Genomic DNA, 24,860 nt, shown 5'->3' on the forward strand with positions numbered 1-24,860 from the left:
TGGAGATGACTTGGTGGCTTCTCTCAATGCCTTGTTTGCATTTGGCTTTAATCTGCTCAAGTTCCAATTACTGTCTTTTACTAGAATTTAAATTCTTTGAACATTTGCTGGGAAGATTAGTCACCTTGAATACTACAGATTTTTATAACTTAAATTAGTTAGACTGTCTGATATCTTCTTATCGTGAATGGTAGACTAAATCAAGTGCTTATCAAAACAGCTGCCATAGATGAAGTCCTCAATAATTCTTTCCAGACAATAATCAATAAAAATGTGAACATACCTGATATTGGCCACCATACTAATATAAAATGAACACATTTCACTCCCTCTGGATTCTTGAATTATTAGGTATATAATGAACACATAAGGAAACTATAATTTAAAAACTTACATTGGCTTTGTTTGTCATTTCAAATATTTAAGCCCTGTTATTCAAATCCTAATATTTTAAATACTTAGTCATCTCTCTCTCTCTCTCTCTCTCTCTCTCTCTCTCTCTCTCTCTCTCTCTCTCTCTCTCTCGTGTTCATCTATAGCTACAAAGCTTACTTGAAGTGTTTTGCTTCTAGATAGGTTTGAGATTGTTTTGTACCTTCTAGTGATTCTTGAAACACTGGCAAAGTGGGTTAGGGCAGGTGGAGCTGCTGTAACTGACAGATGTGGAGCTCTGGTTCTTCACAGGGTTGAGTTTTTCCCCAGATGAATAGATGAGGGGTGAGACCCTTTTGATGTCTAGCTGGTAGAGGCAATATGAAGGAGAGCCTCCCAAAACAAATAATTATCCAACCCAAAATGTCATAGTACTAGGTTTAAGAGTCTTGGGATTAAAGCAATGGAAGTTACATTTGACTTAGGGAAATGTTGTAACACTACAGTCACAAAGAGAGTTTTCATGTTCACAGACACTTGTTAATGAAACTCACTTAAGGATTATCACCTTCCCCATTCTTTTACCTCAAGTTCATTTTTTTTTAACAATATATGCCCTGAGAATTCTCAACATTTTCTCTTGTCCAGCCTTTTAGAAATAAATAAGACTCAAAATTAAATCCAGACATCTGTTTATATAGTCTTAAAGGAACATTTAAAATATTAATCTCTAATTAAGCCAGGGAAATGGGAATATCAGTGTGTTCTCCTGCATGCACATGAGTGTGTGCACAACCTAGCACCCAGGAGTGCAGAGTTGATGTCTCACCCAGGTGTTGCAAACCAAATGGTAGCCTTAGCGTCCATCCAAACAGCCTTCAAAATGTTGATTGGAACAAAGCTCATTAGCAGGTTACTCCAAATCATTTTTATATTGTTGGGCCCATTTTTCCCACAGCATTTTAATGTACCGAAATATTTTCTGTAAGCCACTTAGGATGTTAAGAGAACTTTTTCTGATATATACCTGCAGTAGAGACATTGATGCTTCCTTTCCAAGAGGCTGTTTTAGAGAGCCCTTTATACGATGCTTATTTACTATCCCATACTTTCCTTAAGAAACTGTCCACATGTTACACTTACTACATCTCAGTTTCAGATGCGTCAGCTGCAAAAATAAAATCAGAAAACCAAATTCCCTGAGCCATCTTTGGTCCTATAAGAGTGTGTCTGTTTCGTATGAGTAGTTGTAGTGAGAGAGCCCGTTCTTAGTTCACAGAAATAATGTGGGATTATCCCTGCGAGTAAAGATCTCAATTCTGCCCTGCTCCCCCAGACATTCTGTAGAAACAAATCTGTGGTAACGAAAGGCCCACCTGACAAGGTCGATCAATCTTAACCTTCTGTTCCATGTCTGTCTCTGACATGACCTGGCCCCCTGTCCTGTCCTAGCCTGTCGTGTGGTGTGTGGGTGTGGTGTGGTGTGGTGTGTTTCCAGGCTAGTGCCAAACTAACTAGAATTGAATCACTTGCCTGGAGGCTTGTGATGCTTCAATGCCAATCTTATAGACAGCCACAGCTCCATGGCAAAGTGGGATGGTGTGAACTGACCCATGAGGGATAATTAAACTGGCAAGCTTTCTACAAATATGCGACTGGGGCATTTAATGGTGACTTCCCTGTTGTGTAACAAGCGAAATGGGAGCTCTTGTCCCCTTACTGTCCTCCTGTTGCTCTTCAGGCAGTGATGCAGCATTTGGTCCAGCTTCATCTACCCTGACAAAGTACTCTCTACTCTATTTGTAAATTGCATGAGAACAAATGATACTATAGATAATAGACTATTACTGAAAAACAGAAATATAAATTAAAGACAAAAGCAAAAAACCCAAACTTTGCACTGCTTAAATTGATTAAACTTTCCAATGGTCGTTGTGTCTGCTTTTTCCTTTAGCCAGAAGGGTAGGGTTTGTTTGGTTGTTAATGTAATTTGGATAGCACAGTGTATGGTTTTTCACTTAAAAAATTTTAGAGTAGATAAAGACTAATGGAATTAGTCTTTTATGGTTCAAAGTCATCATGGAAGAGAAGCATGTATGATCTAGATGAAAAAGCTTAGTTCAAATTTTGGTTTTGCCTCTTAACTAGTGGGTAATTTTATTAAGGAACCATTGTTCCCTTTATTTCATACTACATACATCAAACTGTATACTAAAAAGTGTCCAAAGGAAAAAGTATGTAGATGTGCCTCCAGCTCCACACGGAAGGACAATAGTAAAAGTCAGTTTCCTCCATTCACCAAGACACAGCTTTCGAGCCGAGTTCTCTTGGGTCTAGAGGAGCCTGTGAGTACTAGGCTTCCCATGGGAGTCTGAGGGACAAAGGTGAAGTGTGCGAGAGCGTTAGCACACTTTAGCAGAGCAGATTTAAATTAAGGTTGTGTGCTTTGGAAAGATCTGTTTGACTCAAACCAAAACACAAGAACTACAAAAGACATCTGTTTTGCTATTTATAATTAATAAAATCTATATTGAAAGATTTATTAAGCTCCATGCTAACTCCAAAATTACATGTGTTTTCTGCTTTATTTTACTTGTCTTATTTGTTAGTGAACAAAAGATTAAAACCTTAAAGAGAGTAACAACAAGATCAGTTTATTGTTTCTTTGAAATTGTATTTGTTACAGCATGATAAAGAAAGCTTATTAATCCTTGTGTAAGAAAGTTGAAGAAATTCATGTATTTAGTTAGATAAGACTACAGGAAAGTACTGTTTTTAATAGCTCAAAACTTTACATCAGAATAAAAGCAGATTGAGTCTTGGGTTCTTTAGAAAGCAATACCTGAATCATGTTTTCTGAGTTGGATTGTAAAGCTGTTTGGACTAACAAGGAGAACTGCCCACAGTAGTATAGGAGCTGTTCAAATAGATAGGTAACCTGGGTGTGGTGGCTCAAGCCTGGAATCCCAGTAGAGAAAGGATTGCCATGCATTTAAGACCAGTCCAAACTCTACAGTGCAAGACCCTGTCTCAAAATGAAACAGTCAGGTAGACTGCACTGCCATGCTTAGGTTCTAGAGAAATGAGTTTCTACCATGAAGCTCAGTGCTGCCCAAGATCATGAAACCTTGTGCCTGATTGGAATAGTAAGCACACCCTGCCAGTGTCCCCAAGTGCTGGTTCATGAATCAACGTCGGATGAGTTGCCTGTATAAAAACTAAACTGTCCTTGGAGTGAATTGTGGGACCCTGGACAGTGTTTGGGAACCACTGTGCCAACCAAGTCTTGTCTTAGGAGGCTTAAGGCTGTAAGCAGAAGAGTCACTTTAACGTAGCTCTGAGACTGTGTGGGGATAGAACAGAACAAAGCTACGAAGCCCAGAGGCCATTTAGGGGTCTGAACATCACCATCTAGAAGAGACACTGGTGGCTTAGATGGTGCAGTAAGGACTAAGTGTTTCATGTCTTGAAGTTGGTGGATTTGTTGGTCTCTGATTCTGCACTATTATTCTGTTTTCAAATGCTTAATTAAAATTTGCAGTTTCATTGAGTCAGCATAGTTGTCTGTCTCCCAAAACGGCCATGGCCATGATAGTGTCTACAAATTTTCTGTAGTGTAGGACAGGTAGAAATGATCAACATATTGTAAAAAAAACATTTCAAACCCTGTGAGGGATGTAAGTCAATAAATATGAAATTTTAAATTATGTATAATGTATGGTCAGTGGTGAATGGAAATTGACCATGTCAAATGGGTCAAATCTGAGCCAATTCCTGAAGGGAGAAGGCAATGTGCTGTGGGAGAAGACAAAACAATCCAGTGCTTTTACTCAAGTATAGGGCACTGTATGTATTGTATGTCCAACATCTAGGTGTATACCTGACTGAGCACAGCGGATTGAAGATGAGTGGGGTAAATGTTTTGAACATTGTATGTGCAAGTGAAAGGAGAGGACACTACTTACTGGAGCCTGCGGTTCCTTACATTGGCAAAGTAGAGTAGGTCATGGAAGTAGTTAAATACTGGCTGATGTTCCGTAGTCAATTTAGAAGAAGGAAGAGGTGAGGTCATTGTAGAGTCTGAAGGAGTAAATACCTCTTTAAGAATTATTCTGAGTGAAGCTTCCTAAGAGCCTTAACACAGTCCTTATGTATTCTGTCTCTTGTGAAGTTACTTAAATGTTTTACATAGTTATTACAAAATTCCAAAGTTTTGAATTACTCATAAGGCCATAAGAACTTTTCCTTTTAAGAACCATGGCTTTCCTAAACAGTCATGCTCACTGTTGGAAAAATATTTTAAGAGAGAGAGAGAGACAGACAGACAGACAGACAGACAGACAAACAGACAATAACAAAATCCAACCTGAGAGCTATTTAAAGGAACTCATATTTTTGAAGTGTAATTATGTGTTTTCACTTTTCATAAGTATAGCATTTTTTTCTTACTCCTTTTTGTCCTAATTTTTAAAGATTAACTGAGGTAATTTTTTCTGTTGTTTGCTGATTATTATCTATATTTTTATAAAACAAAGCATTTTTTTAAAGTTTATAGAAGACACTTGTCAGATATGCAGAATATTCAACTGTTAATTTCTTTCTAAATGATGTTGCAAATCTCTTAGCTCTTAGATGAAAGCCTTATTCAAGCCATAAAATTTTATGGCTGTCCACTAAAATGAATATGGAGAAAGAAAAATGATCTATCAAAATTTCCTATTTATTCAGTAACACAGATTGATGTTTCTGGAACAAGATTTTGGTATCTCCACCAGTGTCTTGGTGTTGTATGGATGCATAACTATTATAATTAAAAATAAATGCAGGTTTTTTCTGCCAGTCTTGACAATGCTTTGCCAGAAGGATGCTCAGTAAATTTGTTGAAACGAAAACCTGGATGGCTTCAGAGGCTTCTGGAGGCAAGTTCTCTGCCCATGGTCCCTTGTCCTGTGGTTCCACTGCTCAGATGTGGGCACTCAGGTCTTGTGTATAGTTTGCAATTGGAACATCTCTGCGGTGGTAAAAGTGTCCAATCCCTCTTTGGTAGAGCTGGAGTGGACCAGAGAAGCTGCTGGCTTTAGATGAGCTCATTGATAGCTGTGAACCAACACAGGTGAAGCATATGATGCAAGTGATAGAGCCCCAGTTCCAGCGAGACTTCATCTCCTTGCTCCCGAAAGAGGTAAGTAAGGGCCATCAGTGGCGCCCCACACGGGTGCTGTCCACGTATATAACTGCTGCCTCCTGTAAGCAGTGTCCTGAGCCTTACGGTTTGACACTTTGACAAACTGCTGTCACGGCTTAATGGTACAATTGTCACATGAAGTATGCTTTTAACCAAGGTACATCTTTCTTCCACTTGGATAGGTAAGTCTGCATGAGAGTCACTGAGTTTCTTCAGATTTTCCTTCCGTTATCTGAAACCTGACCTTAGTTATTTGGGTATGTTTATTATTTATAGTCGATGTTTTCAAAATTCTGGATTCATTAAGCAGCAATACTATTTTTGCTCTTATTTCATCACTTATTTCTCTTACATTCCTTCAAGACTAGTAGTTTTCTGACTGTTGTTATTTATCTGGTCCTTGAATTATGTAGTTATTTTTTATTTATTTATTTTCTTATGTGCATTGGTGTTTTGCCTGCATGTATGTCTGTGTGAGGGTGTCAGAAACCCTGGAACCAGTGTTACAGACAGGTATGAGCTCCCATGTGGGTGCTGCAAATTGAACCCAGGTCCTCTGGAAGAACAGCCAATGCTCTTAACTGCTGAGCCATATCTCCTGCCCCCTGTAATTATTTTTAATATGTAGAATTTTACCTATGTGTCCTTGTCCATTTTTACCAGTCATCTTCCATCTGAGAGAGAGAGATCACATAGAAATTCCATTCTTACAGCACGTCATCATACAGCCATATGTGGCTACATAGTTTAAATATAATGCATGTGTTGACATTTTAGACTTCACAGCTTAATTTTTATCAGGAGAAAGGAACAACTCCCATGCTTTATATTTTCTCAAATTACTATACACATGCTCCTAATTACATACCAGCTAAAAAGACAGCACGGAAAAGTGACACATGATGACACAGGACAAATGATCCTGAAACCGCAACTGGAACAGAAAAATAGTTATGCTTCCTCTTTTCTTAGAGAACCACTCCAAGGTTTTCTTAAGAGACATTAATAGTCCTAATTATAATTTTGCATTAAATTTGAGTACAATCGAGGAAACTAAACATAACTCTAGGGAAAAGCAAAATTGACAAAACATCTTTTTCCTGGTACTTTTTAAAAATGACATTGTCCCACAAAAGAAGTGTTTATTCTTGTGAGCTTTTTCTACAACAAAACTCTGAATAAACTCAGGAAAGTAACAGGTCATCAGGGCATAAAATAGTAGGAAACATTTTTTGTAAATGAAGCAAATACTCACCTTGATATATTTTCGATTCCTGAAACCCTCCTTTAGAATCTTAATTTTATAGATTCTCTCATAGCTTAGTGTTTTTAGTTATCTCTGAGAGTTTTTCTATTTTGTTTTGCTTTATTTTTATTTGTATAGACAGCTCTTAACATGCAAAAACTTCCTGACCTCAAATCAATAGAATTTGAAAATCTTTGTGGGGGTTATTTGTATATGTGTAGGATGTGCATGTGTTCAAATGAGTGTGCATAAATACATGCAGATGCTTCTGCACACATGTACATGTGGAGGCCAGAGGTGTGTTCCTCGGGTGTTCCCACATTATTGAGTCATGAGTCATGATCTCTCACTGAATCCAGAGCTTACCCATTCAGCTAGAGCAGCCAGTGAGCTCCTGTCAGGCCTCCCGAGCACAGGGATTATCGCTGCCACTGCCATGCCTGGCTTTGCAAGAGTTCTGAGATCTGAATCCTTATCTTCATGGCTGCACATGAAACATGACCAACTGAGCCTTCACCAAGCCCCACAGTTTGAGAATGTTTTAGCATTTAAGAAGTAAGCACTGATTATTAAAAAAAAAGGTAAGCCCCAGAAGATTCTCTTGGCTTACATGCTCTTCCAAAGACTGTCAGAGTCAAAAAAAAGAAGGGAAGTTAGAAAAAGAGCCTGGTATCATCTATGTGTTTTTTGTTTTCAACGACTGGGTGGGGAAAGCTTCTTCATTTAAAAAAAAATGCTTTATTTCATATATGGAAGAATAATGGCATAGATCTAAGCCCTTAGGGAAGTTTGTGTTAGCAGAGAGAGTGTATTACTTAAAACCTTATTACTGTATTGACATAATGTACTGGTGTTTTTCTAATATCAACATTTAGGCTAATCTAAGAACTGGAGCACTAGGCTCACACAAGAAACTTGGGATCAGTGGCATTGTTCTCACTGTAAGTAAATACCAATAAAATCATCTAGAATAAAGCCTCAGATTCCTGATAGGAGATTAATGAGCGTTTTCTTTGCTCTTAAAATACTGCTCTTCTTGATTCGCTCGCTCAGTCTACCAAATACAACTGTCCTAGGGAGATGCTCACCCTGTGGAGATGCTCACCCTGTGGAGAGTAACCTCTGTCATTTTCGGAAGTGTGAGTGTGCTGTCCTTCTTCCTTCCCACAGCTGGCACTCTATGTACTTTCATTCCTGGAACCCAAGGACCTGCTGCAAGCGGCTCAGACTTGTCGATACTGGAGGATTTTGGCTGAGGACAACCTTCTCTGGAGAGAGAAATGTAAAGAAGAGGGTAAGGTTCAAAATCACATAGAGAATGTGTTTCTACCCTGCAGAGACAAGTGGACAGAATAACTTTCCTGTGCAGGGAAAATAAATCACTGGCTCAGTGGTACCTGCCAGAGTGAGTCTGTGTCTATTCACTTCCTTGATCTCAACAGCGAAGGAGTCCACCTGACTTAAAGGAAACCACATTCAGCAATTAATACCCATATAATTGAGTATTGTATCCACTCCTCCCATAATGACTTGATGGTCATCCCCCAAGAGCTGGACATTCATAAATGCTGGGGAGACCGTACTGTTTGACATCTCTCATGACGTGGACCTTATATTCTTGAAGCATAGTTTGGTTTGGTTTGAACCCCCTTTCTTTTTTTTTTTTGGTTTTTCGAGACAGGGTTTCTCTTGTGTAGCTTTGCGCCTTTCCTGGAACTCACTTGGTAGCCCAGGCTGGCCTCGAACTCACAGAGATCCGCCTGCCTCTGCCTCCCGAGTGCTGGGATTAAAGGCGTGCACCACCACCGCCTGGCTTGAACCCCCTTTCTTAAGAAGGGAGTAAGTATCTTCCATATTGATCAAGGGGAAGACCTTCTGTTTTGCAAACAGGCATCTAGAAAAGTAATCATTTTGGAGAAAAAATTGTTTCTGAAAAGCAAAATGTTAGAGGAAAAACTGGTAGTGCTGTACTGTATAAAGGATGCTCTCTGCAGAGCTGCGTGGCCAGGTGGAGAGCATTGGTGGTAGTGAGGCTTAGTAAAGACTTGAGGTGACGAGCTTGGGGGCTTCTTGCTAAGCCTGGTCCTGAAGTCAACTTCTGGCTGCTCTTGGATTAATCAGTAAAATCTTCTTTCTCAAGCATCTCCATATGTAAACTAGGGTTAATCAACTCTACCTTACCTTCTTTCTCAGAATCTTTTGTTTCCTCCTTGAGGCAGGGTCTCTACAGCTCTGGCTGTATGAGAAACCGAAAGGTAGACAGACCAGGCTGGCCTTGAACTAATGAAGATCTACTTTCCTCTGCCTCCTGAGTGCTGGGATTAAAGTTATGTGCTGTCATGCCCAGCTTCAGAATCATTTTTAAATGTCCTTTAACTGTGTTTGCTAAAAATGATTCTGAACAGCTTGGTCTACATAACAAGTTCCAGGACTGCATAGTAACACCCTATCTTAATATACATACATACATACATACATACATACATACATACATACATACATTACCTGAGGTAATGGTGTGCATCTGTAATCATACTACTTGAGAGATAGAGGCAGGATTAATGAAAGCCATCTTGGTTTACATAGTGAGTTCCAGGCCAGTATCATTTAAGTCATTTTGTTGTGTATGATACAGTGATATTCTCCCCATTCCTTCTTGCCTGTTGCCTACATGCTTTGTCTCTGTAAATATACTATTCTAGGAACCTGTGATAAGTAAAATTATACAATGTTTATCCTTTTGCAATTGCCTTATTCACTTAGCAATACGTTTTCAAGGTTCATGTCACAGCGTGTATCCTATATGCCCTTTGTTAAAGCCAAACAGCATTCCATTGTGTGTATTGCTGCATTTGAGTTTTTGGACAGACACGTGGACTGCTTCCAACTTTTGGCTAACTGAATAATATCAGTATGAGCATGGGGGTATAGATACCTGTTCACATCTCTCTTTTTAATTCTTTTGAGTATACTTGCAGAAGTTAAAAGTGCTACATTCTGTATTACGTTTGTGTTTTTGAGGAGTCCCTGTGCTAATTTCCACAGTGGGGGTACCATTTTACATTCACACAAGCAGTACACACTCATTGCTATCTTTGTGTGTCCACACCAACACCTTCTTTGTGAGAAGGAGAAGTAATAGTGAGTACAGAAGTGCCATACCAAATGCAGACTTACTGCCGTATGGCGCAGTGACCATGTTAGAAGTTAGGAGACGCTACATCACTTGTGCTAAGCAGAAAAAAACAAGATCTTTTAAAATGTGTAATTTTTATTAGTGGTGAAAGGACTTGTTCTCTTGAACTCTTTGATACTTTAGGAATTGATGAACCGCTGCACATCAAGAGAAGAAAAATAATCAAGCCAGGTTTTATACACAGCCCATGGAAGAGTGCGTACATCAGACAGCACAGGATCGATACCAACTGGAGACGAGGAGAACTCAAGTCTCCCAAGGTAACAGAAACCTTCTGTCAGGAGGAATACCTGATCCGGCTCTTCTCCTGCTGGCCTGAAGGATACTTGCTGCCTACCTTCTGTGAAAGAAAGCTGACTGTATTTTAAAACTAACTCGAAGTGTAACTAACAGTGTTCCTTTATTTCTGCTTTCTTTAATCTGTTAATTTTATTGGAATCAAAGATGAGTTGATCCAGGCATGAGGGCTTGTGCTTGTACTCAAGTACTCAATCCCTGTATTCAAGAAACTGAGGCAGGAGGATAGCTGTGAGTTTAAGACCAACCTGGGCTACATACTGAGCTCTAGGCCAACCTGTGCTATGGTATGAGACCTGATCTCAAGAAAATCTCCCAAAAAAGATGAGTTAAGAGGAAGTGAATTTGTTCTGGACCACTCTGCATGACATTGCTATTATTAATTATCATTATTACTTTTTAGAAAGATCAGTTTTGTTTTTGTTGTGGATTTTTCTGTGTTTTGTTTTTTATAATTTGAAGCAGAAGTCTCATTTTTTGTCTTAGAATATTATTTCAGATATATAAGTGGTAGAAATCCTCAATTCATAAACTTTTATAACAAAAAAATTAACCAATTTTGGGGGGCATTATTTTATATGCCAGCATTCACTGGCATAATTTTTAGGTTGAAAAAAACATTTGTTATTCCTCTGTTTCTAGGTGCTTTATTTTTTGAAGTGTTAAAAGTTGATCACAGAGTCCAGTCCTCTTCCTCCTCTTTTTACTGTTTTAATTCTGAGCTGAGGTTTGCCTAGGTTATCCAGGTTGGCCTGGAGCTCACTTGGTAGCCCAAGGTGTGCTATATATTTTATATAAATTTCATTCTAAAAATAGATTACAGATTACTGTTCTGACACATAAACCGCTCTTGCTTTCACTGGTATTTGTGTGTGTGTGTGTGTGTGTGTGTGTGTGTGTGTGTGTGTGTGTGTCCTTGCATGTACCCATGCGCACACACAGGGCAGAGGAGGATGTCAGCTTTCCTGTTCTCATTCTCTGTCTGACTTCCTTCTTTGAGATGGAGTCTCCTCCTGATCCTGGAGCTAGGCTGGCCACCATAAGCTCCAGCAGTTCTGTCGCCACACTCCACAGTGTCCGGGTCACAGGCCTGTGTGTGACTCTGCCCAGTTCTTATGTGAGTTCTGGGGCTCTGACCCCAGGCCCCGTATATCTGAGCCATCTCTGCGGCACTTCACTGTGTTTAAAGCATGTGATGTAATGCCGTAAATGTGATGTGTACGTTTTTCTTCCAGGTGCTGAAGGGGCATGATGACCATGTGATCACATGCCTACAGTTCTGTGGTAACCGCATAGTTAGTGGGTCTGACGACAACACTCTAAAAGTTTGGTCAGCAGTCACTGGCAAAGTAAGTTCACTTCTCTCCACACTTCCTGTTTGGTTGTTGTTTCGTGTGTGCAGTCAGAGTAAAAGAGGGCTTTGATCCTCCGCTGTTGTGATACCAAACATCAGGCTGCCTTTAGAAACGTTACCTTGGCATGGTGGCAGCGGTGGTTTCTTCATTTCAATAGTTTGTTGTCCTTGTCACCTAGATAATCTAACATTTCTCGGATTCATGTCCTCTTCTCTGAGCTTACTTCTCACCTTGCCCATGTGAATTAGAGTCATTATCCCCAACATCTTCCAAATATGACTGAGTGATTCCTTATAAACTGCTTTGTGGCTGAGCTATCTATAATTTAGAAGTCAAGTAAATCCTGTTCATCTAAAGTTGTCTCAGTCTTGAATGGTAAGGGAATGAAGCAGGGGAGGTTTTAAATACTGGGTTGAAAAGCCAAGTAGTCCAAGCAGTGGCTTTATTTCACATAGCATTCCTTAATGAGTCTCTAGTGAACATTGACTGAGTATTTTCATGAATTAAGTAATCGACCATTTAAAAGGTAAGAGAAAATTGAGAAAAATCTATGTTTTTAAAAACATCTTTTGCTGTGTTGTTCCTTGGACAAGAATCTTATAAATACTCAAAGCAGATGTTAAATTTTCAAAGCAGCTACACGTTTCCAGGATATAATATTAGTTTTGGACTTATCTCAGAGTCTCAGTGTCTGTCTTTACATGTCTAGAGTAGCATGGGCAGCCCCTAACTACCGCCTTCAGGCAGACGGGTGAACGTGGTATGTGGCCACACCTAACCCTCTTGGCATTCTTGCCTTGGTTCTCTTCCGTGGGAGACACCCTGCTGCAGCTTGAATATTTTTCAGTCATGGCGGCCAGGCTAGAGCTGTTGAACCTGCTTGCATTTTAGTATGTTTGCTTTCTGTCATGGCTTATGCTTTATAACCTACAATTACTTTTAAATATTTTACTTTATTTTATTATTTTATGTGTGTAAGTATTTACCTGTATGTATGTATGTATGTATGTATGTATGTATGTATGCATGCATGCCAGGTGCTCTTGGAGACCAGAAGAGGGTGTCAGATTCCCTGGCACTGGAGTTATAGGTGATTGTGGGGCACTAGGTGCTGGGAATCGAACCCAGGTCCCTGAAAGAGCAGCCAGTCTTAGCCACTGAACCATCTTTCCAGCCCTGCATGCTAATCTTCTGTCTCATCTGGTGTTTGCTGTGTCAGCACTGTGGCTCAGTGGTGTGTGCATGTATAAGCATGTATCGCTACCAGATAAACAGTTTGGTAATAATGGCGTCATAGAGCATTGGTGTGCAAAATGCTTTCCTGGTGCTCTAATAAAGTTGAATAAGTAAAATTTATTCTAGACTTCAGTGAGATAGTAGTATACTCTTTGACTTGCTTTCATTTCTACCTAAAATTAATCATCTGAAGTGTTTTTCCAGTGTCTAAGAACGTTAGTGGGACACACCGGTGGAGTGTGGTCATCACAGATGAGAGACAATATCATCATTAGTGGCTCCACTGACCGGACTCTCAAAGTATGGAATGCTGAGACTGGAGAGTGTATACACACTTTATATGGGCACACTTCCACCGTACGCTGTATGCATCTCCATGAAAAGAGGTAAGGGAAATCCCATTATGGTGGGGACTTTCACTTATCTTACTTGTGAATTTGAGATTCATATAGTGCTAATGAGCTCTTAAAGTAAACACTAATGATTAAAGTGCAGTGTTTCTAAGTTAGGAAAGTCTGGTTATATTGGCTTAAAATTGGAGGATTGTCTTACAGTGTCCTTCTTCAGATGACGGTATAGCCTTTTTTCCTGAAGCTCTGCTCTCCATTCCCTTTGTTGATGATTTGATGATTCATCATCTTCAAACAAAAATCATTTTCTTTCTTGATAATCACATTTATGTTATGCAAGAGCAACAAATTCAGTCACTGAGACTTCTGGCCTATGAGTCCTTGAGTGACCCACCCACATTGCCCCCACTCCATCACATCCCTGGAACTAGACAAACACTGCGGTCCAGGGCTTTGACTTTTTTTCTCATTACCTGTCATCTGAACTATTCAGAGCTCTCAGATGTGGTCTTGCCTTCTGCACAGCTGACAGAGAGCCCTGGTATTAAGATAGCGTTGATGCCCTACTACTGCCCACCAAATTATGGAGGAACTTCCAGTCCCATTTTCAAAGTGGCTGCAGCCCAGCCTGGTCTGCTTGTCCTCGCCTTCCCAGTGCCTCTGCCTGCTACTTTTTATTTTGCCTGCAGTGCCCTTCTGCTAAAACCATGTCCTTCTGTTAACACATTTTCATTGCAGACAGCTAAAAATTGTTTTCTACTTCATTTGTCAAAAAATATTCTGTTGGCCTTATGTGATACATGCTGCTGCTAATCTTTGCACTGGGAAGGTAGGAACAGGAGGATCCTTGAATTCACAGCTTTTAGAGGAGACCCTTCCTCTAAAAGAATGTATCTTAGAAGGGTCCTTACACTGAATCCACAGCAGCCATGACCTACACTCTATCCATAGTGCTTTTTTTTTTTTTTTTTTTTTTTTTTTTAATTCAGAACTGTTTTGGTAAGTAGACTGTCCCCTACAGTTGTGGTATGTACAGGGGCCTCCTTTTTATTTTAATTTGAACCTGCTTTGCACAGTGTGTTGTGTGATTGAAGTGTAAGGGATGAGTTTCAAGAGACCTTGCATTTCCATTCTGGTTGCGTTCATTTTCCCACACGTCATCATTCCACTCTTTCCAGTGTGGAGACTGACTTTTATCTCTTGGGAATGACTTGAGGTGCCTGGTTAGCAATCCAGAGGTAACTGCATGGTTGTATCACTCTGGTTTCCAGAGGAGTATAATTTTATAACATTGAGCCAATTTCTGAAGGCATTTCTAGACTATCTTTAAAAGTCTGTGCATCAGCATCTGTGAGCACATGTCTGAAGCTGACTTTTTTTCTGCATGGGAAGTATAAGGGAACAGCCATAGTTTTCTGAGTCCCAAATTGAAATTTTTACTTTCTCAAATATTTAATAGAAATTCATAATTGAAATGTAGTGAAATGACAAAGATCATAAAGTAAGTTTTGGAATGTTAAGTTAATACCACCGAGATTGCATTGAGGGTTGAGCTGCATGTGCAATGTTACCATTTCCCTTCTAATCAAGAGAGCTTGTGTGTATGGAGAGCTGTCTGCTTCTTGGATACAGTGCAGTTGTTTCCAGCTGTGCCATGGAACCTTGAGGGGGAACCAAGGTCCATAAACCAGGGGGAACAACCAGATGAGCTTCTGGTCGTCCTCAGTTCCCATCCCAGGCAGAGTGACTCAGATACATATTTGAAGGCATTAGGTAGGGTCTCTCTTCTGGAAATCTTTCTGTTGTGTTTAAGAAGAAGAAAAGGCCAACACTGTTGTACCTGCCGGTGTGTTGATGCTCTTCAGAGTTCTAATGTTTCCTTGTTTGCTGTGCCCTCTCTGCAGAGTTGTTAGCGGTTCTCGAGATGCCACTCTCAGGGTTTGGGATATTGAGACCGGCCAGTGTTTACACGTCTTGATGGGTCATGTAGCAGCCGTCCGCTGTGTTCAGTATGATGGCAGGAGGGTTGTCAGTGGAGCGTATGATTTCATGGTGAAGGTGTGGGATCCGGAGACTGAGACCTGTCTACACACGTTACAGGGACACACTAATAGAGTCTATTCATTACAGGTAAGACTGTGTCTCTCCCATCCCTTAGATGCTTTGCTGGTGACTCATGAGATCATTCTCCTCAGTTAGTTACTGCCAAGTTGCTGTTTATATATACCTTAAAATTAGCATGAAGAAAACATTAATTCCAAAATCATTTAACTGGTTTAATAGTTTCAGTATCTGTGATCCATTTCTCAAAAACGCAAATATTTGTCTTGGAACCTGATACTTCAGGGCTGTAAATTTTGCTACATTAATTAGTAGTTAGATAGTCTCATAGGAGAATACCTTGGATTTTAATAAACTCCTTAGCTGAGGATTAATTTGGCCAAAAGCTGCCCCTTTGCCTTGATAGCTAAAAGTTGATGGGCCATGTAATTGTGATTCCATCCCTATTTAAAGTGGCTGTGGAGCCTGTCTGCAGAAAACTACGAACTTGCCCAGGGCCATCGACTGGGAGACATAGAGAGGTGAATTTGACTAGCCTGTTGTATTCCTTTAGACTTGAACTTCGTATTTATTAATAGACTATGATATTTCAAGATCTTCAGTAACTAGACATAAAACGTGGGTTGCCTTTATTTCTGGAAATGCAGCATTTTCCATTTTAAAATATTTCCTGTTACATAATTTTCTTCCCAGTTACTTGCCTGTTAGTGATCAGCTGAGTAGAACAGGATCCCAGTGCTGACATTGCTGTTCTTAGGGTATTTGATTCTTAATTGATGATACTGCCCAAGTAATGAAATATCGATAGATGAGAAAGATGTGAATTACTTTAGAAAAGATGATGGCTTCCAAGGGGAGGGAATTGTCTGCCACTGTTGTTGCTACTTGTGGTGTGCTCAGAACTGTGGAGAATCTCAGATCTCAGAATACATAGCCAGTTATTAGATCTGCCTCCTGGGGATTGGTAGGTGTTGGTTGGCTTTAGTGTCCTTGGGAAGCTGAAGGAGAGGCTGCATAGCTTGCTTTTGTTACTAAAATGCCTCCTTCTAATTCCTGATAGAGTTATCTTTTGGGATATTTCCTAATCAGCAGTAAGTTCTTTTCTTTTTCTTTTTTGGTTTTTTGAGACAGGGTTTCTCTGTGCAGTTTTGGTGCCTGCTATGGATCTCATTTTATAGACCAGGCTGGCCTTGAACTCACAGAGATCCACCTGGCTCTGCTTCCCGAGTGCTGGGATTAAAGGCGTGCGCCACCACCGCTGCCCGTCTGCAATAAGTTCTTGTAAACAACTTCATTTTACAAACAGGTTTTAATGGAATTTACCTTTGAGCATCACAAAAGTTATCTGTGGCCCTTCTTATGCCTTGGGTGCTGATAAGCACAGCTTTTGTCTCAAGCTCTGGCTTGGGCTTGCTATGGGCAAGTCAGACTCAGCTTTCTTACTGAATACATGGGATGTAGCTTCCAGCTGGGACCAGGTGATCTGAAAGAATGATGCTCATTTCAGGTGCTTCGTTTTCTTTTTGAAGTTGTTTCTGCCTCATGTTTGAATTATTGGGCAGTTTTGTTGAGTTTTGATTTTTTTTTTAAATTTTTAAGAGAATTTATAAAAAGTGTTTTGGAGACATGATCCACAAACTGGCATGATGGCATGCACATCAGCTTACCTGCGAGTTTATCCCAGTGCACTCTTTGTTCTGGCCTTACATGTTGCTGTCTCCCACTCCCCACTGTGAGGAACGTCTGCCAGCTGAAAGGAAAGATACCCATGTTTCTGTTCTAATATGCTGTGTCTGTTGTAGTTTGACGGCATCCATGTAGTGAGTGGATCTCTTGATACATCAATCCGAGTCTGGGATGTGGAGACAGGGAATTGTATTCACACGTTAACAGGACACCAGTCATTAACAAGTGGAATGGAACTCAAAGACAATATTCTTGTCTCTGGGAATGCAGATTCTACAGTTAAAATCTGGGATATCAAAACAGGACAGTGTTTACAAACATTGCAAGGTAAGTATTGGCCCTCCCACAGCCATTTTCTTTCCAATTGCTATTCAAGAGAGAACCTGTGTAGAGCCGAGATTTAACCTCATGCAGAGTACTTAACTCCTGATGACTTTATGAAGGTTTGGCTTTCAAAACTAGGCCACCTTGAGAAATGGTTTCCAATTGTGTCTTTAATGTGAAAATTCTTACTTATTTCCTGCATGTTCAGTCGACTCTATTTAACCTTAACAATGAGAAGAAAGACTTGGCTGTCTCACAGAAGCAACACTTTTTTTGACTGATCATTATATTTTGAATTGAAGCATCTCTGATAGGAAATTACTTTGGCTTCCACTTAGCCAACTGCTTTAGTTGGGATGAGAAGGAGTAATGGTTCCCTCTGAAATAAAGAGATGTGTGAGAAGGTTAATATTGGAGGCAAGCACCATTGGACTCTTTATGACTCACTTTTTTATATTTAGATGCAGCCCTTAGAAGGTTTGTTTGTTTTTAGTGAGGCCGGCCATCTGGAGGGCATCACGTGGTAGCCTTTGCCCATTAATTTTGTGTATTCTTGGGAAATTGGGGGTAGTACAAGTTCAGTTTTCTTCTTTGGCTGGTCCATTGAGAGTGATAGAGTGACAGGTTTGTCACATTCCTTTTTCTAGCAGTAGAATGTGTGAAGCTGCACTGCTTTGTGTCGTTTCAGGAAAGCTCTCTTTCATAGAGCCAGAGAACAAACGGTGTGCCTGTAGCTAACCAGGTGTCCTGGGCGACAGGCCTTGAGGTTGGGGCTTCTGTTACAAATAGCTACCAGATTGTTTTATATCCACGCTGGTCTTAAATACAACAAGGTTTCTAAATATGCAGCTTTTCAATGTTGAGTTTCTCGTATGTTCTAACTAGAAGACAAGTCCTGTGCAAAAGCCCCTGACCATCTTTTCTAAGTAGTCATTAAGTCCCTGTGCTTTCGCCTAGGTCCCCACAAGCATCAGAGTGCTGTGACCTGTTTACAGTTCAACAAGAACTTTGTAATCACCAGCTCAGATGATGGGACTGTGAAACTCTGGGACCTGAGAACGGGTGAATTTATTCGAAACCTAGTCACATTGGAGAGTGGGGGGAGCGGGGGAGTTGTGTGGCGGATCAGAGCCTCCAACACCAAGCTGGTGTGTGCAGTTGGGAGTCGGAATGGAACTGAGGAAACCAAGCTCTTGGTGCTGGACTTCGATGTGGACTTGAAGTGAAGGAGCAGACAAGATGAGTTTTGTCCAGCTGTGTAGACAATATGCTCCCTACCCTTCCCCCTGCGCAAAAAACAAACAAAAAACCGAAAAGGAAAAAAAAAAACAGAAAAGAAAAAAAAAAGAAAAAAGAGAAAAAAAAAGAAAAGGAAAAAAAATCCCTTGTACTCAGTGGTGCAGGACGTTGGCTTGGGGCAACAGACTGCAGAGACCTACAGACTAAGAAGGTAAGAAGGATGAAAGAGACCAGAAACCGGAACTGACAGAGGTGGCGGCCATCGCAGCACCTACAGGCTTCATTTCTGACTGAGGGGCAGCTTTGCAAAACGAGACTTTCTCAACGCAACCAGGTGCAATTATCCTTGATTTTCTTCTCCAGTGGTCATTGGACAGAGCCACACCAAGATGTTGTTAACATCACCTAGAAAGGAGTGGCAATACTATCCAAACCTGTGCTGGTTCATCTTCTAATCAGAAAGCATCTGCAACAAAAGTCATTTTTCTGAAGTGGAAAAGCTTAAAGAAATTACTGTGAATTGTTTTTGTACAGTTATCATGAAGCTTTCTTTTTATTTTCTTTTTTTTCCTTTTCCTTTTTTTTTTTTTTTTTGTTTTTGCCAACCATTGCCAATGTCAATCAATCACAGTATTAGCCTCTGTTAATCTATTTACTGTTGCTTCCATATACACTCTTCAGTGCATCCGTTGCTCGAAGTTGGCAAGTTGTCCTGGGTTCTGTGAGTCCTGAGATGGATTGAACTCTCGCTGCTGGTGCTAGAAGTAGGTCTTGAGATACGGGATCGTGTCCCACCCTGTACTGTACTCCAGTGGCCAAACTTATTTATGCTGCTAAAGGAAAGAAAGAAAAAGCAAATTATTTTTTTTTATTTTTTTTCTGCTGTGACGTTTTAGTCCCAGACTGAATTCCAAATTTGCTCTAGTTTGGTTACAGAAAAAAAGACTTTTTAATGCCACTGAAACTTGATCCGTCTGTGCCTCTAAGAGGCTGAGAATGGAAAAGTTTCAGATAATAAAGAGTGAAGTTTGCCTGCAAATAAAGAATCGAGAGTGTGTGCAAAGCTTATTTTCTTTTATCTGGGCAAAAATTAAAACACATTCCTTGGGACAGAGCCTGAGGTGCCTGTTCTGTGGAGAAACTTCTTTTTTGAGGGCTGTGGTGAATGGATGAACGTACATAGTAAAACTGACAAGATATTTTAAAGATATATATAATACAAAATAAAAGAAAGTTGCTGGTCAGTCGTAGCATCTTGCAGTATTTGGGAAAACAACTGTTACAGTTTCATTGCTCTGAGTAACTGACGTGAGAGGAACATTCGCTCTGTAGTGATGGCGTCACACGCAAACCAGCGCGATGAACCAGCGCGATGAAGCATCGCGATGAACGGGAGTCAGATGGTCCGCCTCATTCACCAGGAGCCGTAACTCAAGCTGAACTGTGAAAGTGGTTAACACTGTATCCTAGGCAGTCTTTTTTTCCTCCTGTTTATTTTTTTGTTTGTTTTATTTATAGTCTGATTTAAAACAATCAGATTCAAGTTGGTTAATTTTAGTTATGTAACAACCTGACATGATGGAGGAAAACAACCTTTAAAGGGATTGTGTCTATGGTTTGATTCACTTAGAAATTTTATTTTCTTATAACTTAAGTGCAATAAAATGTGTTTTTTCATGTTACTATGCCTGTTTCTTCCACTTAGATAATACTGTTTCATTATAAAGATATGGGTTTGTGTCTTCTGTTTTAAACAGTCGAGTTTGGGGTTCCTAGCATTCCCTTCATTGTGACGTAGAAACCAGTGCTTCCAAGCTCAGCCGAGAAGGAGGCCACTCCACTGTGCTTGCTTCCCTGTTTGCACTGGGTATATAAACATGGCGGCTGCTTCCTTGGGCATCTCAAAGGTGGGCCTGAGAGCTGCAGCTCAAGCTGTGAAGGTAATGCCTCAGATTAACCGTCAGGATGGCAGGATCCAACTCGTTTTCAAAAACCGAATTCATGCAGCCTTTGAAATTCTAGCAAACTGAAACAAGATTTGGGAGGGAAATGCCCTTTTGGTTTTTTTGTTTTGTTGTTGTTGGGTTTTGTTTTTTTGTTTGTTTGTTTGTTTTTGTTTTTGTTTTTTTTTTGCTTACATTCTTCTTTTGCCATTACTGAATCTGGAAAGACATAGATCTCTAATTATTTAATCTCAACTATCCAGGCTATATGAAACAAATCTCAAATAAACATGGAGTCCTTCCTCGTAGAGAACGAGACTCTCAGAGCCCCACTGCTCAAAGGCTGAGTCCTATCTCACTATCTCAGGCGTCGGGCCAGGAGTCTGTTACACGTGACCCTGAGTGTGGAAAGGCACTGGCTTACACACTGCTCTCGAAACCCTTTGGTTTAGCGGCCTCCGCCAGCTGCGCGGTAAGAACAGTAGGGAGCGGCAGTCAAGACAGGAGCGTTACAGACAGAGAGCGAGCACAGTGCAGACCAGTTAGGCTGTGAGTGCAGCTCTGAGAGGACTAGGCCTCAGCCCAGAGCCTCGCCTGCTGCCTCGTTAGTGATGTCAGTCAACAAAAACTCAGTGGCTGATACAGTTCTTGGAAATTGATAATTTTCAAAAAGTCGCCTACAATGAGGCTACACTGTGGTATAACTGAAGAAAACACCCACCTTTAAAACATGACAGAAAGTAAAAAGCTCATTGATTTTGCAAAGACGCAGGCGTCCCGTTGCTAATACTGTCAGTTACTAGATCTTTGCTGGTCCGACCTCATCTGTCCTCACATTCTAAACTGGATGGTAGCACCTAACGTTAATGTGAGGCTGTCACAAAGCACAGTAGGTCTTCGGCAGCACCTAAAACTCAGTGAAAGGAAGCCACTGTTAAATGTTCACTAGGCTAGCAAAGTGGCTTCATACAGGCTTGCTGCCCTGAGGTCTGTCCCCAGACCCATGACAGAAGGAGAGAACCAACTCCCAAAAGGTGATCTTTGACTTCCACACATGTACCATGTCATAGGAATGCCACCCCTGCCCCCATCATACCCACACAAAAAATACAGTTTTTAAGATAACAGAACCAGGTCATTGTGATGTTCTCTGTTTGACAATTGTTTTGTAGCTCATTCAGGTATATCATGAAAATGGCACAGCTAAATATGTAGAATTTATACTTCCATGTGTGTACACGTGGTGTTACACCAATTTACATTATCTTAAGTGGAGTCACATGGATTCTGCCATCTTACAAAAATGCAATACTAATATTGAGCAGCTAACACTGATTTTGTGTCTACTCAGGTGTTAAGTATTGTAGGAATACATAATGTTTACAGGTGTACAATGGTAGAGTGCTTGCCCAGCATGCACAGAGCCCTGGGTTCAATCCCAAGCGCCACATAAACCAGCGATTTTGAGAAGTTGAGACAACAGGATCAGAAGGTCATTTCTATTTCTAGCAAGTTCTATTCCAGGTTGGGATACATGAGACCCTGTACTTCAAAAAAGGGGTGGTGGTGATATTAGAGTAGATCTGTTCCTGAAAAAGAAAACGTTAGTCTCATTTCTAAGGAAATTAAGGAATTACCGTAGTTAAAGATCCCTGAGGGTCCTCTACCGCTTGACTTCTGCTGAAGGAATTGGCTGCTCCTACATGTAACTACAGTTCTGTAACTGCTACGGTAACAAAAGCTAATGCTTAGGATGACAGTACAGCCCTGAGCCCAGCGCAGGTGCCAGTGGGTGCCACCGAGTGTTGCTAAGGGCATCGTGGACTGGGTATCATTTCTTACTGAAATTGTTTGTACCTTTGGCTGGGAAGCCCCCTGGCGAACTCGGTTGCCTCAGCTCTTTCATTAACCTCGACAGCTAGTGCCTACCAAAGGGCTACGTGAATACTCCAGCCTATTTGGCTCATTTCAGAAAACAACAATTGGCATCTAATTATTTGTGTGAGCAGTTGTGGGCCATTCAGTCCTCCAGCTAGTTTATTATAATGTCACGTCCTTGAGTGAATCAGAGGCTACAAACAGTAACGGGAGAAACCTCCTTGGAGCCTTCCCAGCCCCAGCCATGCCATACTTCTAGGCCCTTCTCCCTAAGGCATTTGCCACACCCCGTGAAATAGGGGTTCCGGAAGAGCGGAGCCCTCGGTGAACCTTGACCCTGGGACTGTGTGAAGCCCTGCTGTTTGCTTAGCAGGGACGGATGTCACTGCGTTTCCCACCCTCTGGTTCATCCGCTTGGGAAGGGGAGAGGTTGGGAAGTCTTTTTCAGTCAATACTCATTCCCCTCAGACAACTTCATTCCTTTCCTTCTCTTAGGTGTGCCTCATCCCAGGAAAGATCCAGACTGCGACCTGTGTTCTCTCAGGCTTGCCCGCCAAGGAAGGATCTCACCCGCCATACCTTAGGGCAGTGCAGGAGAGCATCCTGTTCTGCAACTCGGTTGTAGCTAAGGGCCAAGTGCCCCTGTGTTGCCGAGACATGAATGAATTGGAATAAAGGGCTTCTGAGGCAGGTTGCTTTGGCAACTTGGAGATTATGTATACAAGCACCTTCACATACACAAAGACTACTGGAAACAGTTTCTGTGTGTTGACATAGTGTCATTTCCCCTTGTCCCTTTTCCTTGTTCACCCGTCAAAGGGGGGAAAAAAAGGAAAACCTGGTCTTGATGGCTCCTGTTTGTGATCCCAGCACTCAGAAAGTAGGGAGATCAGGAGATCAAGGCCACATGAGACCTGCCTCAACAGGCAAAAATCTTAAAAAGGGCCTGGTGTCCAAGGAGACCCCTGTGTCTTCAGTGGGTCACTGACCACTGGGTCTGAAAGGTGGTTGTGTGTGTTCACACAATGTTCCTGGACTCCTGCATTAAGTAACCATATGGCAATTTGAAAAGTTGGTATGTAATTTTTCATTTTGGCACTCTCTACCACCCACAAGCTAGATACTGTTCGATCCACAATGACTGCACCCAGTTCCTTTGGTCAAGCGCTTTGAATTGTGAGCAAACGTAGCATGGTCTGGCATTGTAACTAGCCAACATGTCTCACCAGCCACTCAATTAATGCCAATGGGGCCCAAATGAGTGAAGTCCCTGCCGACTGCCACCTCTTGTTAAATGGACAGAGGAAACTAACAGGAAACTATCAAAAGGTAATTTCAAAGGTTCTTCAGGAAAAGGGAGCACCAGAGCATACCTTCCTCCAAAGTGTAAAGGAGAAATGAATCCCGAATCCAACTCCTAGGAAGACTCAATGCCGTAAAAGCCTGGCAACTTCCCAATTTGCAATTGAGTATAAAAATAGCAGCATTTCTATTTCAGATCTGATTCTTCCTTGGATCCTGAAGGACAAGGCACCACTGAGGAGACATTTTGGTGGTTCTCTCCTTCTGAACATCTTGTGGCAAAATCTCCTTCTGCTGTTTGTCTTTGGACTTTGCTTCACTCCGGCAGCCGGGCTCTGCGAGGAAAAATTGCTTTGAAGTGACTCTTGCAAATCAAAGGTTCAACAATAATAGACCACAAAAACATATTGCCAATTTACCGTTTTGTTTTTTTTTTTTTCCCAGGAGGTTCGCAGCTTATAAAAGAAACAGCAAAACACTCTTCACTGTAAGGAGGTTGCTAACAAGACTTTAAGATTCACATTGCAGCCATAAGACTCCATTAAACCCTCCATACACCACACTAAGTAGTAATCAGGAAAAGTGAGACCGTCAAGGTGATTAGTAAAGTCAGGTGACTAGCTTAAATATACCCCCAAAGGATCCTTGTGTGTATAAAGGTAAGGGTGCACCTGAGAGCAGGTAAAAGTGGTAAAGACTGGATCCAGATTTGGGAGACATGACGCTTACCAATGTAAAAGGGCTTGTCAAAACTGGATCCAAAGTGAGCATAGTATAAGAACGATACAACAAAGTTCTGAAGGCTTGAGAGTGGATCCCTTCTGAGACGTCTAGGCAATCGTCAGATATGTGTATTAGAAATGCGTTTTGTCATAGTATGGGTTCTGCCCACTAGGAGGACTACAACTCCCAGCAACCCCTGCCCCATCCGGAGGACTACAACTCCCTTATGTAGCTTCTTCTCTTTCAAGGTGAATAGGCCAGTCTCTCAACTTCAGGCTCCTCATCTGTAAGTGAGGTAATATGAGGATAACATGACACAATGTAGGTCAAGTCAGTGTAGTGCCTGACACGTAGGAGTCATTAAAGGGTTGTAGTTGCTACTGAGTGGAAAAAAATAAAAGGAGGACATGACTACTGAAGGTATGGTGGAGATTTATTGCAGGTATGAGGGGGACACAAGCATCTGG

At 41.1% G+C, this 24,860-nt stretch overlaps 1 protein-coding gene across 6 annotated transcripts in view; it reads left to right on the plus strand.

Annotated features, from left to right (window-relative positions):
- Fbxw7 (F-box and WD repeat domain containing 7) overlaps positions 1–20,229 on the plus strand; it is a 170,340-nt gene extending 150,111 nt beyond the window's left edge. For all 6 annotated transcript variants that reach the window (XM_028894269.2, XM_028894271.2, XM_037206698.1 and 3 more), the window contains 8 exons: positions 5,420–5,554; positions 7,974–8,097; positions 10,123–10,259; positions 11,532–11,645; positions 13,092–13,273; positions 15,142–15,367; positions 17,101–17,311; positions 18,266–20,229. In XM_028894269.2, coding sequence (XP_028750102.1) covers positions 5,420–5,554; positions 7,974–8,097; positions 10,123–10,259; positions 11,532–11,645; positions 13,092–13,273; positions 15,142–15,367; positions 17,101–17,311; positions 18,266–18,534 — 1,398 coding nt within the window. In that variant the 3' untranslated portion in view covers positions 18,535–20,229. The remainder of the gene's footprint in view (positions 1–5,419; positions 5,555–7,973; positions 8,098–10,122; positions 10,260–11,531; positions 11,646–13,091; positions 13,274–15,141; positions 15,368–17,100; positions 17,312–18,265) is intronic.
- Positions 20,230–24,860: the final 4,631 nt, after the last annotated feature.

Source organism: Peromyscus leucopus, chromosome 6 (assembly GCF_004664715.2).
Source record: "Peromyscus leucopus breed LL Stock chromosome 6, UCI_PerLeu_2.1, whole genome shotgun sequence".
In the NCBI taxonomy this organism is placed as follows: Eukaryota; Metazoa; Chordata; class Mammalia; order Rodentia; family Cricetidae; genus Peromyscus; species Peromyscus leucopus.